The following is a 19,040-nucleotide window of genomic DNA, read 5'->3' as shown; positions in this document are numbered from 1 at the left end:
AGCTTTAATGTGCTCTTAATGGATAATACATCTATTCAGACAACGACCCCACTAGCAGCCTTATGATCTTTTCAGAAAGCCTTAAAGTGACTTTAATGGGGGCTTGTCCTCTAGCGGTTCTCAACATCTGGTTGTAGTTAGAGGATGCCATGTCAGTATTAGATGAGCTGTAACTTTGGGTGAGAAATGGCCTGCAACATGAGGGTCACTTGTCTGGGAACACGAGAGGTGACGATAGTAATGTGAACTCGGGATGACCAAGTCTGCTGGGGTCAGAGCTGTATTATTGTAGCATCTACACTTCTGGCTTGCGGCGTAGGCTGATTCACTGCCACTACAACTTTGAAACTGTCCACCGGGTTAAAAGATACTGTTCAGCTGGAGTCAGCATGACTCCCTGCCTTTTAGATGTCTATGGAAAGACAAGGACTTCTACAGTTTTTTGTTTACCTTTCCTTTGCCCATTGATGTAAAGTTAAGTACCATTTATCCTGCACAGTGATCTGTTCTCGGGCACCGGTCCAGAGCATTAGCATGTGAACTCTACTGATATATGGCCCAGACATTAGGTGTAAAAGGGGTCTGCTGGAGTTCTCTCCCTCTGGGGCTGTGATGAAATCAGCAAAAACTGACAAAGTGCAGACTACTGACATTGAACACTTTAAATCCCCACCCCAAATAGACAGTGAATTTTCTCTGACCAATAAAACCACAGCTCAGCCTGGTTACTTAGTTTTTTTAGTGGTCTGCCACTCCTCATTCTGTCCTGATTTAAAGTTGTAATCTGATCATTTCAGCCCTGCCACTAAAATATTTTCACTCTGATAAAATGGGCATTAGAGGTACACATTTATTGCAGCAGCGTGTCCTTTTTCCTACCAGAAGTCTGCAGAAGCTCACCATTCACTTCTGTCCAGTTGTCCACAGAGCGCAAGCATCTCTGACACTTATCATCGGGTGTAAATCACCAAACACATTCTCAGGAGCACAACCTCATCACAGCCACCTGCAAGGTAAAACAGATAGAAACATATGTGACCAAGACATAACACAATGTTTGGGAAGCCTCATCTCTTGGTTTCCTTTAGCATATGCTCTTTTCTCTGCAAGCTATTGCTTCTCAGATACTTTTGTCGTACTGTAAAAGGGATCTCTCCCTCGACTCTAATTTGTTCCACTGGCTTTAAGTAACTGTTTTCTGGATGGTCCGTCATGTGAGGTGTCTCAGATGTGTGCTGTGGTTTGTTTATCTGTTGCAAGCCTCATGACCTCCTCTTATCATAGTCAGATAGAAGTAGTTCTGCATAGTTAAGTGATTTTTTTTTTTAAAAGCAAATGAGTTGATATTACATTGGAAGCTCAGCTGCTTAACTGGCCTTTGGTTGCACATGCAGCTCAGGTCAGCAGTAAAGTAACTATAGTGCATTTACTCCAGTACTGTATTTTTAATTTTGCTTATGATAATTTATACTTCTACATTTCAGAGAGAAATATTGTACTTTTTAACTTTTTGACTATTTATTTATCAGCTACATATAATTTACTTTTAGGTTTACAATTTAATTTGGGCCTAGTGGCAGTTCCACCAAATGTTTCCTCTTTTTTATAGTTTAATTTAAATAAGAGTTTAACCAAGATTTAAACATTAAATATGGCACAGACAAAAAAAGATTTAAGTACAGCAGAACTTATTTTATTTGTTCTTATTTCTTGTCTAATCATGTCACTCTTTCTGAGTCGGGCCTCTTGGTTGGGGTTAAAACCACATTAAATTACCAAACTGTAAAGTAGTTAAAACTACTCAACCAATTATTACAGTTTAGCAAAGTGATTCCCCCCCCCCATCTAACAAATACTAACCAATAGTTTTAAATACTTTATAATAATCTAAGTTGCTGCGTTTGAGCGCAAACTTTGCTGTGTGAGCTGATGTAGAACATCATGGATTCCTCAGCAGACACTATTAGTCAGTATAACATTTATATGGCCGTATGTGGTGTAAGGTGGCATCTGACATCATCACACATGAGATACAATCTGGAATATCTCATTTTCCTCACCTCTTTTCTTCACATCAACATTCCTCTGGGTAAATCTAAGACTGTGATGGTATCCAGAGATGTAGCCAAGTACAAGAGGGGGGCTCTCACTGCTCTTTAAATACCACTATCCAGTAGTCAGCTAGATAATGTACATTTACATCCTATCTCTACTTTCAATAAACACTGGCCAAGAAGCTCAGTGACAGATATTTGTATTTACATGGAGTGTGAAACATAAACAGTATTATGGAGGATGGTTTGACAGGCAGAATGGGGCATTTTATCTTCACTGTGTTGTTTCATGTTATGCTGTTTGCAGTGTCTGTAAAGTTGGTATAGACACCATTCTTTGTGGTTGAAAATGCCAGACTAAGTGGATTTTAACACAAATGCTCATTACACAACATTTTCCAATACAAGGCCTGTGAATAGTTTTGTCGTCACCAGCTCTTGCACTACTGAGAGGAGCTTTAATGTTTAAAAAAAAAAAGTCCTGATGCAAATATCCCAAAAGATAGCATTGTGTTACAACAGTAACTTGCATTGGAAGTGAAAATTCAACATCGATGCTGGGATTGAACAACCCTCTTGAGTGTCATTAAAGTAGGAATAACCTTCAAATCCTAAAAGATCTTAGTGTGGACGATCAACCGGTTACATGACAAAACATAATTCATGAAACCCTCATCTCAGTGTCCTGACCTACATTGAATAAGGGCTATTAAAGCTTCTGTATCTATTGCATGGTTTCCTAGCCACTTCCACTTTTGTGGTTTCAGCTGCCATCTAGCGTCCATCTTTATTTACATAACTTGTATCTGTTATCCAGGTAAACGCAATCGATTGGTTCAGTCTGCGCAGGTAGTTTAGGAGGAGCTGAGGCCACATCTGCTGGGAGTAAACAAATCCCTTTTTTTAATCGATCGAGGCTGTGTTGGGTGTTCTGGCAAAGCACAGCAACTTTGTTTTAACTTGATCTTGAAACGACATGAGTCGTGGTAAACTTTTCCAAAGGGAGTTGCTCCTCAGCTGCTGTCGCTGAACGTTTCCTGATTTATCTTATCTGCGTCGAGGCTCTGACACGCGCACCTACTGCTCCTTTTGCTCGGTTTCATTTGGTTGGTGTTGAACTTTGTCCCTTATGATGTGACACTTTCCATCATAGGTAAAGTAGGATATAGGTAAGCCTACCTGGTGCCGGTTGGTGAAATAAAATTCTACATAATAGTAGTTTGTAAATGCCCGATGCGTTGTTAATGGTACTATGCCATCTGTGCTGCCAATTAATGCCCCACCCGCTGTCCGCGCGCAGGTGCACGCACGACCATGTTGTTTCATCTGTTCATGCTCCTTCAACTCCTGTCTTGTGGCGATCTGGCTTGTATGAGAAGGCTTCTATCGAAACATGAAGACCAAGAAGGTGAGATGTTGTCAAAGAATGCCAAATGAATCCACTCGGATGTGGCTGCTCTGTTAATCATCTCACCTGTTTGGACACGCGTCCTAGTGTTTGTCGAAGAAGGGGACGCGAAGTCGTACTTGGGTCGCCATCTGTTGTTCAACCGGTTTGACTTTGAGATTTTCGTTCCTGGAAATCTGGAGAGGGAGTGTTATGAAGAAGACTGCAATTACGAAGAAGCTAGGGAGGTCTTTGAAAACATCCCGGCTACAGTTAAGTGATGCCGCTCACTGAGGGGCAAGTCATGTGCACAACGAGCTGGTCTTACACCAGAGTTACCATACTGACGGCACTTTGTTTTTCAGGATGCTTTTTGGAAGAAATACACTGCAGGTAAGATACACAAGCCTACATATCTTCATGCGTTCGTGGATCGTTTGAAATGTATGTTCTCAGTACTTTACACACAAATAATCTTTATGTTCAGTATGTTGTTAAGGAACACTTGTAAAACCTGTTTCCCCACTTGCAAGGTTTACGAGGACCTGTATGTAATTGGACCTGTAATTGTTGATGTTTAATGAAATTAAGTTTGTAGTCTAGTTTTGCTCCATAAGAAAAACAATATAATATTTTATTCTATTGGGTGGAAGATAAAGGAACAAGTGTCTGTCATTTAAAAAAGAGAAGAGGAACCATCTGTGATAGTCCACACATGATAGTCCATGATGATTCACAGAAAAGGACAAACGCCCTACACGAGTTGATGTGACATCTCTTTTGGTGGGACTGGTTGCTGTTGGTGTGGCCATTGTTATCGGTGGCCTTCTGCTCTGGTATCTCTGTCAAGGCAAATGCAAGAACTTAAGTCGTGCAAAGTAAGTGAAATTGTCCTTCACCCTAATAATGGTAGCTACATTGTTCCTGCACACGTTCCCATTCATATAGCAGAAATTCCCACTTTTAGCTACAGTACCTCCAAGGCTACAGACATTAGTACCACTCTGTTGCACTTTAACTACCACTCTGTTATACTGGAACAATCTGTCCACCTGTACACTTGTATAAGCACCATATAATATACAATGTGTAATATTTCTTTGTTTATATTTATATATAATGTTTGGACATTTTCATATGCAGAAAACTTATATCATTTGATGTTTCTCTTGTCCAGGATCTATTTTTCTTGCCTGTTTAGGACATCAACAGATGTTTTCATTATCGCTTAATCTGCTGATAATTTTCCCAACGTATGTGTTTCCCTATGAAATAGAAATAATGGAAAGTGTTAGACACATAACTCAGTTGACTATAATATGCAACTGAGAGTGCAATAATATTTACAATAAATATAAAATCCAAGTTGAAATAACTTCGGAGTTCAAATACAGTGCATGGTCAGCAGATAGCAGTACTTTAACGTGACAAGTGTATTTAAGTATGAGGTGTGGAGAGATGTGCAGGGGAGTGAACGGTAGGAGATTGTCACACCTAGAATTACGATTTGGTGTGCATAGTTGTATAACAAGAATAGACTCCCACTCTTACCGTGAAACTTAATGGCTATGAGTATAAGTAAAACATGAATGACATGATATGCATGTCCACATTCCTCTCACAGCTCCGTCCAGGTACGACCGAGGAGGAGTAATGCTTCACTTATAATGCGGCGGTTAGAGGAGGTGTCCCTACAACCTGTTCTCCCACCGCCTACGGAGGAGCCAGTGGGACTGCCATCTTATGAGCAGGCAATTGCCAAAAGTGGACCGTATGATGCACCACCTCCTCCCTATCCCGGGTATTTGCATAATGCTTTTCTCTTTGTAGATGTCATAACTTCCTTTTCTTATTTAATGTACACAATCCATAATACAGTCACTGAAAGCTCAAACAAATATCTTTTATAACATCTCTTATCTTTGGTTTTAGCTCACGACCTGGGAGTATTCGGCGGTAGAATCCCCAGAACAACACATCTGCATGATGTCATCATTAAGCAACATTACTGCTATGCCCTTTTTTTTCACCATCACAAGATTTAAAAAAAAAAAAGAAAGTCCAATGCTTTGTATTTTTTCCTCTTATCTTTTTTCACTCATACATTTCTAATCTTTCTGGCCTGTTGGACTACCTTTTTTTTGTCAGCAGTACAATCCCTCTTCTTAACACGCTTGTGCCAAAACATAGTAATCGGTTGTCTGAACTGACTATTTTCAAGGGTCTAATTATGCTTTATAATATTACCATAAACCTGTGCAGAATAAGCTCTATAATATGTTTTACCCAGTTTGCTGCTTTTTGTCTAAATGTGAATGAAGAATCATTACTGATTTGGACATGAGTGATTTAAATTGCTGGAGCACTAAGGCCCTTTGGGAGCAGTTGCTTTAGACACCGCATGTATGGACAAGGGCTGAGAGAAAGATTGTTTCATTTCATGATAAGTATTAATTGCAAATGAAGATAAACGGAATGATCTGTGTGGTCATACAGCTTTCTGTCTCTAGAAGGAAAAAAATAGTAACTGAATAGTAACTGACCGAAACTGATTTAAATGGTTTGATTGCTTGTGTGTGTATGTATATGTGTGTATGTGTATGTATATGTGTGTATGTGTATGTATATGTGTGTATGTGTATATATGTGTATATATATATATATATATATATATATATATATATATATATATATATATATATATATATATATATATATATATATATATATATATATATATATATATATATATATATATATACACACACACACACACACACACACACACACACACACACACACACACACACACAGAAAACGCTTATAAGGAAAGTCAATGCTCTACCAGCTTGCTTTGTATAAATGTACTTTGTACTCAAAGCATCATATCATACTCTTCTTTTTTTTCATGTGCAGATTTTCTTGCTGTTTTTAACCAAATAATATGTGAAGTACTGTTTAATTTCAATATATACATTGTAGTTGATTATTAAATGTACTTTAAATAGAAGTGGAAGCTCTAAAAGCAGTTCTACAATGTTTTACATTTATAAGGAAGAAAGTTTAACAATTCAACATTAAAGTTCTAGCTATGAGGAAAAGGACAACTGAACCATATTTCAACAGTTGGGATATACAACATGTCCAAAACAACGTCACTCACTTTACTTATATTAACAATAGCATTTTACAAGCCGGTTTATTCTGTTGGTGTTTCAGTCCCAGATGATGCAGAAATACAAGAGTTAAGAAGCAGTTATGTTCCTCTAAATTACCATTAGCAAAGTGTTATCATGACATGGGAATTAATGTTGGGGTGGCCTTGTTGAAGCTGATCTGTACCATAACTACTTGAAATTAAAATATTTTATAAATATCGTTTTAAATAAAATTGACATTGAAATTATTTTTGTCTCTGCTTTCCACTGTGTGAAGTTGTGTACATGTGCACAAGATAGTTATATAGTGTACCCATTTGTATATGTTAATTGTGAGCATTAATTTAATTTGCCTGAATTTATAATGTATTTCAAGTTATCTAGGGATTGTTTTGTTTGTACTATGTTAAACTAATCACTTCACATGTGGATTTGGGGTTTCTATGAATTGTAGACAAAACGTATGAAATCTCAAATGATCAACCAAAAAAAAAAAAAGATTTACCTCCATCCAAAAGGTCAGATTTAAGGAAAAGGAGGAACTACAAAACTTCCAGCCAAAGTCTGCGGTGCATCCTGGGAAATTAACTAACATCGGTACGTGAAACCATGCAAGGCTTGCACGGCTCCTCATGACGGGGGACCAACACAAGATAACGAAATCACTCAGAAGGCTGAAAGGTACACTGTTATCCAGGATACCTCACGACCTCGCGGAGGCTTTGCGGACTCGTGCAGTGCTCTGACGGGACTGCCTGCCCTGGCGCTCGGTGGGTCGGATCCGGTTGCTGCTACGATGCGTGTCCGCTGCTCCACGAAGCTCCGTCGGGGGAGTGAATCTTTCACCGGATGATGGACAGGAACTACCCGACCTCCGGTTTCGCGGACGCGCTGGCTCCACCAGCACAGACCGTAGCTTCTTGGGCCTATGACCGCAGCACAGCGAGTGTCAAGCCAAGGTAAAGGATGAAGGAGAGGGCACCTTCCGAAGGAAACGTCGGTGATGGAGGGCCTAGCTTTGCTGGGTGGAGAAAAGTGCAGAGTCCTTGTTGTTATCGGAAACAGTGGAGGAATTGGAGAAATGTCGGAATTTGATCGGCTTTGACTTGTCAGTGCTTCCGTTTGTTTCAGCCACGCACCTTGCTAGTTTTCGCTAGCACACCGTCCCCTCAGCGTGGCCGTAAACAGAGTTTGTGCTGACGAGAGAAGGAGTTGTTTCATAAATGTAACACGCGGACCAACTAGACTGCTTAAATGAGCATTTAACAGCCGGGTTTCTTGACCCTCAGGTGCTCGTAAAGGCCAAAAACATGATAGGTAACTAGCTACCAATGCTAGTCATGTCAGTTATGCCACCTCAAATTAGTGGCACATAGCTAACGTTATTGGTGTTGTTGCCTAAGAGCTAAGAGGCGACGTGTCCAAGTCTGTTTATATTTGTGCCAATGTTTTAGATACGAGCTATTTTTTACATTATTTTAACTTGCTTTATGTTTTGTAAAATAGACAGAATGAGTGTGACTGCGATACCTGCCAAAGTTTTAGGGCTCTAACTTAGTCAAACTCAAGACTGTTGTATTATGTTCTTCTCCATCCTTTAATGGAAATGGCTCACACTTAATGACACAACTGTGCTCACAAGCAGACACAAACATGCAGGGTTAGGGTTAGACTAACCGTACACTAACTGATACACTCCAGTGGCAACTTTATTTGCTACACTTGAAACAATTTAAATTTAGTCAACAGCTCAGCCATACATTTCCCCTTTACAAAGATAATAAGTGGGTTTTATGGAAGTTTTAGTTTGTAGTGGTGTTGTACTGGACTGCATTATATTGAGATGTGTATCAAAAGCTTCCACCACCGCCTTTACAAACATGAGGAGGGAAGAATATTCAAAACACATTTTGGTACAATGCAGTCCAGTACAACCACCAACTATGACCTCAGTAAGAAACACAGTGTTTTAATTTACATCCCGCTGACCGTGTCAACCAAAATGAACATGATAAGCTTTGTAAATGTAGAATATGTGGCAAATCTGTTTTTTTTGGAATTGCATTATTGGGCATGGCTATGAATTACTTCATAGTTAAATTGCCAAAAAGAGTTGCATAACAGAAGATGCAGTGCGTGTGTCTGTTGATGGGATGAAAAAGAGAGGCTGATGACTCCCTTTCAGCTCTGTCTATTCTGGCCAAAAGGGAACACTTCGGATCAGGCTGGCTGCATCGGATTTCCTCAGATTTTATATCCGTTTCCTCTGAATTTCCTTCAGAGAGAAGTAATGTCTCAGATATTGAACCTTTTTTTCCCAGAATGATCTCAGGCAAACATAGAGAGGCAGAGTTCTTCATACCAAGAAGAGCAATACATTTTTATGTTTGGACCTAAACATCAGTGACTGGGGAAGTTTACAACTCACAAACCACTTCTAGGATGTTATTCAGATTTTTACAATGAACGTCTTAACTATTTGGGTGGTCATTTTCACAATAATATTGACCAAATGTTTATAAATGATTTTGTGTTTTTAACAAAAAATGGGCAGATCTTTTGTTTCTTCTTCTCTCAAAAAATTGATAATTTTAGGTCGCCTTAAAGATGTACTATGTTTTGCATGAATGTCTTGCCTTTAATGACTTACTACATTATGTCTTTCAATTTATACTTCATATAGTTACCCTTGCATTTTCTATCGGGTGTTAGTCACTCATTAGACAGCCGAAACTTTACAAAATGAACATTTGAAAACAATCATGCTGTGTGATAAGGAGTAATTTACTTAAGTGGTTACTTCATTGCTGCTTGTGACGATGAGAGCTGTCATGTACGTGTTTGTGTGTTGATACAGTTCCAGTTATGGTGCAGCACACCTTGATGCAGAGCTCCTCCAGCGGCAAAGCTACACCAACACCCACCAGCTTCCCACTTACACTACATCACACCTTCCTGCAACAGCAGGTGAGTTATGAATGCTCTACACATGTTTTTTCTTTTAAAGGGCCAGTTCACCCAAATTGCAATGAAGTTACTCTGTCACTTACCCCAAGTGTCATCGAGTCGTGCAGATATTGTAATGCTTTGGTTTGAGCTATCACATTGTGATTCATGTGTCACCAATCACTGTAAAGGATATTTACTTTGTGGTACTTAAAACACTTCAGGGGAAAACTCAACAGTGTGGATAGTACACAAGCCTTACTGCAGAAAGGTTTTAGTTGGGGTAATTTAATTAATAATACTTTCATTGCAAACCTACATTATAGTGTTTTATACTCTAGATTTGCCTCGCCGATTTATCTGTCAAGTGTTGTAGATATCACTAGAGGCAAGAGAGCGATCAGTTTATTTGTTTGCCATTGTTACTTTGTAAAGATGATTGTGTTTACTTTGTTGACTGTTTCAGTAGGGTTATGTTTATTTTCCTTTTTACCATTAGGAACACTTGACTCGAGCAGTAATTCTTCTGAGACTTCAATCATGAGCTTCCTGTCAGCCATGGAATCGAGAAGCCTTCAGGCTGGTCCTGTTAGTGCCTCAGTGCTTCCTCCTTTTAGACCCCCATCTTGGCCCGCCGGTGAGAACGCATCTAATAATCATGTGTTATTTTCACACTAATTACCTGCTGTGGTATAGACGTTTTTACAATGCATGAAGGCTTTTTTTAAAAATCTTTTTTAACATCACATGGAAAAGGTTCTGATTTTAGATGAATGGTAAATACATAAGATATTTTTTTCAACACGGCTAAGTATTTGTACAGAAACAAAATTACTGATAGATCTTATCCTGGTTTATTATCTATTAATCTACAATCATACACCCAGAATACTATTGTATACTAGACCAGATAATTTCACATTACCCTAAAGAGAAGTTGGTCTTATCCCTTCATGTTGCCCGTCTGGTCCTTATTTTGTCTACTTTGTGCAATGCAGGTACTAACTCCACCACAGAGCTGTATTTGACTGGCGCCCTGCCTTCTACTGCCAATTTTCCCTCTCCTGCTGCTCTGTCGTCGTATCAGCACACTGGTGCCTACCCTTCCCGGAGTTATGCTACCAACCCATCCATTGCTCTCCAGGATCCTGCCTTCAGCACTTCCACCAATGGCCTGTTCTCTCACCATGACCCCCTCATCCATCTCAAATCAAGCCAGACTGTGCTTCCCACTGCTCTGGCATTCAATCATCTCTCCACCCCAGCTTTGGGTTCAGCTCTGCCTGTCCAGTCCTCGACTTACCGTTCAGCTCAGGAGTCCGCCCCCCACCTCTTACAACCCCAGTTCAGCCTGCTCCCCTCTGCCCTGCCTGCCCCTCATGGTGCACCACAACCCTATGGGGCTGCTGTTTTCTCAGGCTCTATTGAAAGAGCTCTTCAGCGTGAATGTAGTGTAATCAAACACCACCAGAGGCCTTCCAGCAGCCACGCGGCCTCAGAGCAATTGCCCAATTCAGATCACCCCTTACAAGGATACTTTGGCTCTGGCAGTGAAGTAGATGTGTCCTACCAGCAGGACCCTTCCCGTCAGACCCCTGTGTCCTGCAGCCCTTCCACAGGAACCGATTCCTCCCAAGGGATCAATCGAGCTCCACAACCCAAAACAGACTCAGTAACTCAAGCTTATTCATCCACTTCTGTGCCAAAGGCTAAAGACTGCTCTTCCAAGCTAGCTCAGCACCTTATTGGGGATGAGGAGAGTCACGAGCACTCTCAGAAGCTGACTGGAGGGTCTCCTGACCGTTACTCCTCCCCAGGACAGAAGCAGAACTCGGTGATTGCTAATCAGCAGTCAGTCCAGCTATCCAACTTAATGTCCAGTAGTCTGTCTCAAACCTATATCACCCCACAAGCCCAGTCACAGCCTTCTCATTCCTCCTCAGACAAACACTCTCCCCTTTACAAGACTTTGCCTTCCCTCTCCAGCCAGTCTGACAATGTGGAAGCTGTGAGTCAGACTCTTGTTTACTCCTCTAGTGCTGGGATGAGCCATGAGCAGGAGATCCAGTATGGAGCTCAGGTCCAGGGCTTGTGTCAGGGGAATCTCTCAGAGAGCTACCCCTCATCCCACTCTCAGGGTGCCCCAAATGTGACTTTTACATCTCAGTCACAGGGGCAAGTTTCTGTGACTCAGAGCTATGTCACCGGACAATCCCTTAACCTTAACTCCTCTTACCCACCGACATGTGTGCGGAGTCTGCACACATCAAATACTTCACAGGACTACACCCTCATGCAAGCGTCAGTGGGGGGTAAAACACATGACACACCGTCTCATCAGCAGACACAGCCCCATAAATATGTTTTGTCTACACCGTTGCCTACCTATTCTTCAACTGCTCAAGCCTTACAAAATAACATCAGATCCTCAATACAGGACATAAAGCCAACAACATATGGGAAACATAAACTTGTAGAGCTTCCGATCCAGGACATAGATGCTCTCCAGCAGGCATCAATGGAAGCGTCTGCTGCAGCTAGTAATATGTCCGCTCACAACAATGTCATCTATGTAGTTTCAAAAATGGATGATCATCACAAGACACAAAGCGTTATCCGAAGTTATTCACGTTCTGATGACCATCTCATGGGACTAGGTCACACGATCACAGCACAGATAAAGGATGAAAGGATGGGTTCTCTGAGCCAACAGCACATCCATCTAAGCAGTGCCAATGGTCAGGAAACTGCCAAAACAAAAACTACAAACTCCAGTATTATATCTTCTCATGTTCCACTTAGCTCGGAGCAGCTCAAGCGGCACCCTCTCCAACTCAAATCTTCTGAGCCACATCAACAAAATCCCCAGAATCACACTCAATCACAGAGCCAGACCCCAGTAGCCCACACACAATATATCACCGTTCCCAGCGCTCTTCTTGAACCCAATCAGATGATTCTACTTCAGCAGCCCCTTGTCCACCATAGTCAAAACACTTCTAAGTCGGTATCCGTGCAAGGTATCCAACCAACTGAAGATTTGGGCCCTGTTCATGTCCAGTATCTTCAGATGGGCCGAGAACTGCTGGGCCCCAGTGTCACTGAATCACAGAGGCAGCAGGGCACAGTTGTGTCTGAACAGAGCTCAGGATGCCCCGATTCCTCTAAACACCACTACAACCAGTCGGCAAATCAGCATCCAAATGATGCCAAGAACCACTTTACTCTCAACTCGATTTGCTTTCCCGACTCGATGCTACTTGCAGATGACAGAAATATTTTGTCAAACGTCGATGACATTCTGGCTGCCACGGTGGCAGCCTGTGGTGTCACACCGCAAGACTTTGTCAAAGCTGCATCCTCTGCTGAGGCTGAAATGGCAGTAATGGCTAGCCCTGTGGATTCCAAATGCCACTTTCAGACTGTGGATATAAGGCACATGTCACCGAGTTTCTCATCACCACAACAGGCAACTATGACCAACACTATCTCCCACAACATGACCATGACCCTGAATGACGTCCAGATGGCCACAAACTGCCATGGTCAGCCTGTTCACCACAGCAGTTCAGAGCTTGACACCAATGGAGATGGAGGAAGCTCTGAGAATGATTATCATTTAGCCGGTCATGTGTACGACCCCCCAGGTCTCCAGGGCATAGTCAAAGGGAATGCAAGGTGTATTAAAACAGAGGATAGCCTCATGGAATGCCAAGGCGGTGAAGACTTTTCAAAAAAGAAGGCGCGCTCTAAATCCTTGACCAAACCTGGTGGTCCTGAGGAGGACAGTGGACAGGCCAGACCGGCCAAGCGCAGTGGGCTTGCAAAGCGGCAAAACTCCAGGGGTAGCGACGTAAGCTCGCCATCTGCCTCGCAAAGTGTATATGATGGTTGTCCGCAGCAGGAGAGAATCAGACAAAAGATCAGAGAAGTTGAAGAGAAACAGCCAGAGGTCAAAACTGGCTTCATTGGCTCTTTCCTCGACTTCATCAAATCTGGCCCCAAACATCAATACTCTCCAAGTCCGACGCGGACTATTAGTCGCTCGAGAAAGCCCTGCACCACTTCCAAGCCACCGCAATGTGCTTTGCCTTCTTTGCCACCCAAACTGCAGACTCTACCCGGGCCCTTTATTCCCCAGGAGAGCCACAGAGTGAGCACCCAACAGAAGCGTCTTGATGAAGATTTGCAAAAGAACTTGGAGACTCTGCCATCATTCAGCTCAGATGAAGAGGAGAACACTGGAAAGAACCAGGCCTTGAGGAATAGCATCAGCTCAGCGCTTTCAGCTCTGGATGAGTCTTCAGATCGTAAAACCAGGATAGGTAATAATACCCTGCTTAAGCTTGTCTAGAGCCTCCAATAGTATTATCATAGCAACGACCTTCACTTTTTTATGTTATTGTTCATCTATCCATTTATACAATTTTGAAAATACTGAAGAAATTTGATTGGCCATTTAACCAATATTCACAGCATTGCTTAAACTGGTTGCTGGCAATGTATACAAGGTGTATTTTGTAAAGAAAGTGTTTTAATTTTTTTTTTTTTTAATCATGAAAATTAAGTCTTTATCATAAGAAAGAAGAAACAGAAAAACTGCTCAGCGAAGTCGCCAACAGACGTCGGGTATTTAATCATTCTGTTTTATGCTCATCTCCACCAAGCTATAATTGATGCTGTGTTATAGTTGGTTTAAAATTAGTCTTGGAATTTATTAAAGTGGCATTGAAAAAGTTTAACTTTGCTTGAGCTGTTGGATTCCTGCAATAATGTAAAACAATGAAAACAGTATTCTTTTTGCCGTGCTGTTTTTAAACCTGATTATTTATTAGATCATCATAAGTAATACCCTTACTTCTTAGATCCTCACATGCTGTGATAAGTAAGCATTGACTGTTTTTTTCCTTTTTATTAAGGTTGTCTAAAATGTCTTTATGTATTGTACATATGAGTGGTCGTTTTCCTGTTTCTTTCTGAAAATTCTCTTCTCTTTCTCCAGATACCCAAATCCCTAGTTTGATGATGAAGACGGACCAAGTTCCCACCATGCCCCACACTGTCGCCGAGACCCGTTTGTCCCGGGTAATCACGCCTACACTGACAACAAACACCATCTTATCAGGGACTGTTTTTGCGGCCAAAGAGCAGTCTAAGGAGACCCCACCGGGCCAGTTGGCTGTGCAGTTAACGAGTGTGGCCATTGAGGGACTGACTGACGAGGAGCTGTCAGACAGCGGAGGGGAGGGAATGTACAGGGAGAGAGACGAGTTTGTCGTCAGGAATGAAGATATTGAAAACTTAAAGGTACAACCTTGAAATACATAGTTGTATAATAAATGCTTCATATCCTCATAGTTGAATGTTCATTGTTTCTTTTTCTCGTACTGTAACTTCTACTGCATGTATCTAGGTGACAATGAGAGCAGGCAGTGAGCCTCCAGCCATCTGGAAAGTCCAGAAGGCTCTGCTGCAGAAATTTGTGCCTGAGTTGAGAGATGGAAAGCGAGTCTTCTCAGCCACCAACAGTGTAAGTGAAAACAGACACGCCAATCCTCATTTATGCTTGTATGAGTATTCGATCGTGCTAATTATTTTTCCTTTAGTCTGCAACAGTAATATGTTGTTTTTTTTGTGTAGTATCTTGGATACTTTGGTGATGCCAAGACCATGTACCAGAGGGTATATGTGAAGTTCTTGGACACCGTAAACAAAAGGGAGTATGTACGTGTTTGTAGTCGTAAGCCACGCTGCAAGCCGATGAACTCGCTACGGTACGCTAAGATGACTGACCAATGTAATGCCATTCTCTTAAAAAATGTCTTTTCAGTGGTGTAACTGTCTTTGTTCTGCCACCCAGGGGTGTTCAGGTGAAAACTTTGCTGGGCTTGACAGCCGACCCCTCCTCAGTCTCCCAAAGCCAAAAGGCTCGACCCAAACAACTCAAGCCCAGGGTGGAGCCTCCACCTAAGAAGAGGAGGAAATGGAAGGAGTTGTCACCTACTGCCTCTGGATCGTCTGCAGAAGAGGGTGGTGAAGATGATGGTGAAGAAGCCTTTTTACTTTTTTCATTAAATATTGCTGGGATGTAATTTGATATAATGTCTAAATATCTTCTCGCTCTCTCATTGCCTCTTCATGATCTTTGATCTCGCCTATCCACACACTCCCAGAATTAAACCCTCCACTGCCGTTTGCTTCACGGTTACTTAACACGCGGACCATGAAGGAGACGTTTAGAAGCTTTGTGGAACTGCTCATCAGTGTTGCTTTAGACGAAGATGTAATGACAGCGCTTGAGAGGGCAAACGGTGAGTGAATTTACCTTTTGTACTTTGTTTTAACGCTATTAGCTTCGTTATAGGTCAAAGATTAAATAAAAACATGTGAAAACAAGGGGCATGTTGGTAGTACACTGGAGGCATGTTAACTTGTTAACTTTTACTGTTCCAGATGAGTTTCTGCTGCCACAGATGAAAAGAGTGGATGGGATGATCACGGACAACAGGAAACGCCTGCTTCACAAACTGCACATAGGGCAGGTCCTAAAGGTGTGTGTGTGATTTGTGTTTGTTGTGAACATTATTCTGACCTCCAAAGGCTTAAAAGGCGCAATGCTACAAACAAAATCCAAATCTGTTTTGATGAAGAAGAGAAAAACTAAGGTAACCCAAGAAACTCCTCTGTTCTGTGTTCTCAGGCAGCTCTTGACAGCTTCCCAGAGATCTCAGTTGTGACTGAACTGAAGAAGGATGGCGAAACCCCAGCCTTTAAGGTGCGTCTCAGTGGGAAAGCCTACAACAAGAAAACTATGAAGCCCTACAAAATGCCTAACAAAGTGCCTCAGGTAAGACATGCTCTCAATATATGTCCAGCAGAGGGCACCATTTAGTCTTTCTCTTTACTCTGTTGAGCACTGCAGCCACTGTTCCCTTCCCTGCCATTATATAAGACTAATTGTATGTAAGACTTATAAGAAATGCATTTGCTTTGTCCTTTTTTAGGAGTATACAGTGGACCAGCAGAAAACTCAGTGGTTCTCTCTGTACCACTCTTTGCAGCATTACAAGTACCACACTTACCTTATGTGTAAGGACGAGGTGAGACATTGTTTACACGAGTACGCTTCCTGTTGTTACTCTATTAATATTACTCGTCGGAGGGTAAAATGTTACCCTCCGACGAGTAATATTTTGTGGGTTCAATGTCAGATGCTAATGATTCAAGTGAAACTGCTCTTTGAGAAATGTTTTTTTCTGTTTCTGCTTCTGCCCCCCAGATTGCATCCATGCGGGTGCAGACCGTGGCCCTAGGGCAGGAGGAGACCGTACAGAAGTGTCTGCAGAACGGAGCTTGGGTAGAGGGGCTCTTCGATCGCTTCGGAGAGCTAATCAATCAAGTGCAGCAGGCCTGCCGGTGAACAGCCTCGGTTTAAACTACATCACGCAAACAAAGTCCAACTCAAACATGAGGATGACTCCAACTCAATAAGGCAGCAGAGAAGGATGGTGTAAGTTTCACCTTCCAGTCAGAGAGAGATTTGAATCAGGGACCTGTCAGCTGACTTGCCTGAAAGACATTTTGGGGCCTGTGGCCTAAAGGTGGCAGCAGTTGAACAGCGAGACGGTAGTAAAGTTAATAGTCTGCATTGCTGCCTCAGCAGAAAGCAGTCACTTGATCAACTGAGGACTTTGTTTTTTAGAGCATTTTTTTGGAAGTCTTCCACATAATGCTTTTCCTAGTTTTTGTAGTTACAAACCCACTTTTTATGGGCCTTTTCATAGAGTTTTTGTTTTGTTTTACAATACATTTTTAATTGTTTTTGGGTTAAATGCCAGATTATAATCAGAGAGTATGCACTAGATAGAAAGCAATCTGCATAGGACATAGAGCACAACAAATAATAATGCAGAAAGGTGATTACCTACAGTTATAACAAGCCTTTGTCAATCACTTGATGTTCAGGCTCACAAACTGAAAATTGATTTATTGAAAAAAGAAAAAAAATCTCTATATTATGTATAATCGTAGTTATATATTGTTTGTAAAACATCAATTTTTTTAATTGAGCGCCAACTTATATATATATATACATATATATAATGTACATTTTGTATAAAAAAAAAACAGGGAGGTGGGAACTGCAGCGATTCTCTTCAGGAGGAATTTAGTCACTACATAATGTAGTGACTAAATTGTTATTGTGGTTTAACTTTTGTGCTTCAAACATCCATTTGCTTATCAGATGCAAGTCAGTGCCGTTCCAGTACTGCTTTTTAAGAATTTTGTTAATCAAATATTATGACCTTGACTTAGCTGAAGGTAAAATGAAATGCATAAAAGTTGTCTTTATACTCCTTTACAGATTTAGCCCACATTTTATGACAAATAGATATATATTTTTCACATAAGTAAATATGGTTCTAAGACACTTTTTCATTGTTTTTTCACAGTTTTCCAAAATGGACTCTTTATATGTCAGTTATCAATCTTAAGCTATCAAAAACAATCTTGTTGTTTACAGGTGCAGTTTGTAAATAAAGTGCGGCATGTATTAGATGTTTGCTTTGATGTGTTTTGTCTGAGGGGGGTTAACCTCTTCCAAATGATCTGGGGCTCGTGTGTGACGCACCACATACTGAAAATGTTGTAGCAGCATAAAAGTCTTTGCTCTGGATTCTTTCCATGATCTCACAACATTTGAAGCTCTAACACTTTTACACATTTTTTTAAACAGGAAATTCTGTGCCAACAAGTTAATCTAAATTCCCTTTACTGAGAATACACTTTTTAATATGAGCAGTTGCAGAGTAGGACTGCGTACCAAGGTTGTTTGCTACATAAATTAGCTCCATGACACAGGATCTGATGTCTGCTGGAGGGAGAGGGAGATTATCATTTTTCATCCTTCTGTTGTGACGCGATAACGCCTCCAAAAGCCTCAACAGTGACTCCTGGCATCACAGGAAAGTCCTTTCATCGCTGATCAGAACCTGATGTCTTGACGTATGTCAGCTACAGCTTTGCTACAGGTCTCGGCACATGCAGTCCCCAACTCCAACATCAGAGAAGCCACTTCATGTTAAACATCACCTGCTTGTTGGAGTGAGTGCGGCGTTTTTATTGGCTCATATTCTTCAGCGGGAGGACATGATTGCAATGCTCGCCCACCATGCTCTCATGAGCAAACTATTCACTGGGAACTGGTGGCTGACTTTGTGTTGTCTGAGAAGGTCTTGAGCCTGTTGAATAAAATATGATTGTCCAGCCACAAGACAAAAATTACTGGCAACCCCCAAACAACAAAAGTGTCTCTGTGCTGCAGCGCCGGTTCTGTGAGGAAAGCCACTGTCCTCTGTCCTTTAGGGCTGCGGAGGAAGGCCAGTCGGGCAAGCGTTTGAGATTCCAGCACAACTAGTAGATACAGATACCGAATGTCTGCTCTCCAGATGAAAAGCATATGAATTGTAATGCACTGCATTGTCCCATATGTGG

General features: G+C 41.4%; 2 protein-coding genes across 3 annotated transcripts; both read left to right on the top strand.

Moving 5' to 3' along the window:
* The first annotated feature begins 3,130 nt into the window (after positions 1–3,130).
* Positions 3,131–5,656, top strand: prrg4 (proline rich Gla (G-carboxyglutamic acid) 4 (transmembrane)). Its single transcript, XM_068584512.1, has 7 exons — positions 3,131–3,223; positions 3,355–3,462; positions 3,550–3,713; positions 3,807–3,834; positions 4,181–4,319; positions 5,066–5,242; positions 5,374–5,656. Exons 2-7 carry the CDS (start codon positions 3,369–3,371, stop codon positions 5,399–5,401), a joined length of 630 nt encoding a protein of 209 aa, XP_068440613.1. The 5' UTR covers positions 3,131–3,223; positions 3,355–3,368; the 3' UTR covers positions 5,402–5,656.
* Positions 5,657–7,225: 1,569 nt separating this feature from the next.
* Positions 7,226–18,088, top strand: qser1 (glutamine and serine rich 1). Of its 2 annotated transcripts, XM_068584388.1 has the most exons (14): positions 7,226–7,558; positions 9,457–9,566; positions 10,045–10,182; positions 10,544–13,398; positions 13,660–13,870; positions 14,548–14,852; positions 14,959–15,075; positions 15,186–15,319; positions 15,406–15,590; positions 15,719–15,856; positions 15,999–16,096; positions 16,246–16,392; positions 16,550–16,645; positions 16,825–18,088. In XM_068584388.1, the coding sequence occupies exons 1-14, from the start codon at positions 7,449–7,451 to the stop codon at positions 16,963–16,965; spliced, it is 4,785 nt and encodes a 1,594-aa protein (XP_068440489.1). In that variant the 5' UTR covers positions 7,226–7,448; the 3' UTR covers positions 16,966–18,088. The 2 variants fall into 2 exon arrangements, with proteins under 2 accessions (XP_068440489.1, XP_068440400.1); XM_068584299.1 differs by having other exon boundaries at positions 10,544–13,870.
* The last annotated feature ends 952 nt before the right edge of the window (positions 18,089–19,040 follow it).

This window comes from Clinocottus analis, unplaced genomic scaffold, assembly GCF_023055335.1.
Source record: "Clinocottus analis isolate CAN_PGR_092001 unplaced genomic scaffold, fCliAna1.0.p SCAF_1, whole genome shotgun sequence".
NCBI classification, from domain to species: Eukaryota; Metazoa; Chordata; class Actinopteri; order Perciformes; family Cottidae; genus Clinocottus; species Clinocottus analis.
The sequence above is the reverse complement of the archived record's forward strand: the minus strand, read 5'-3'. Positions and strand labels throughout refer to the sequence as shown.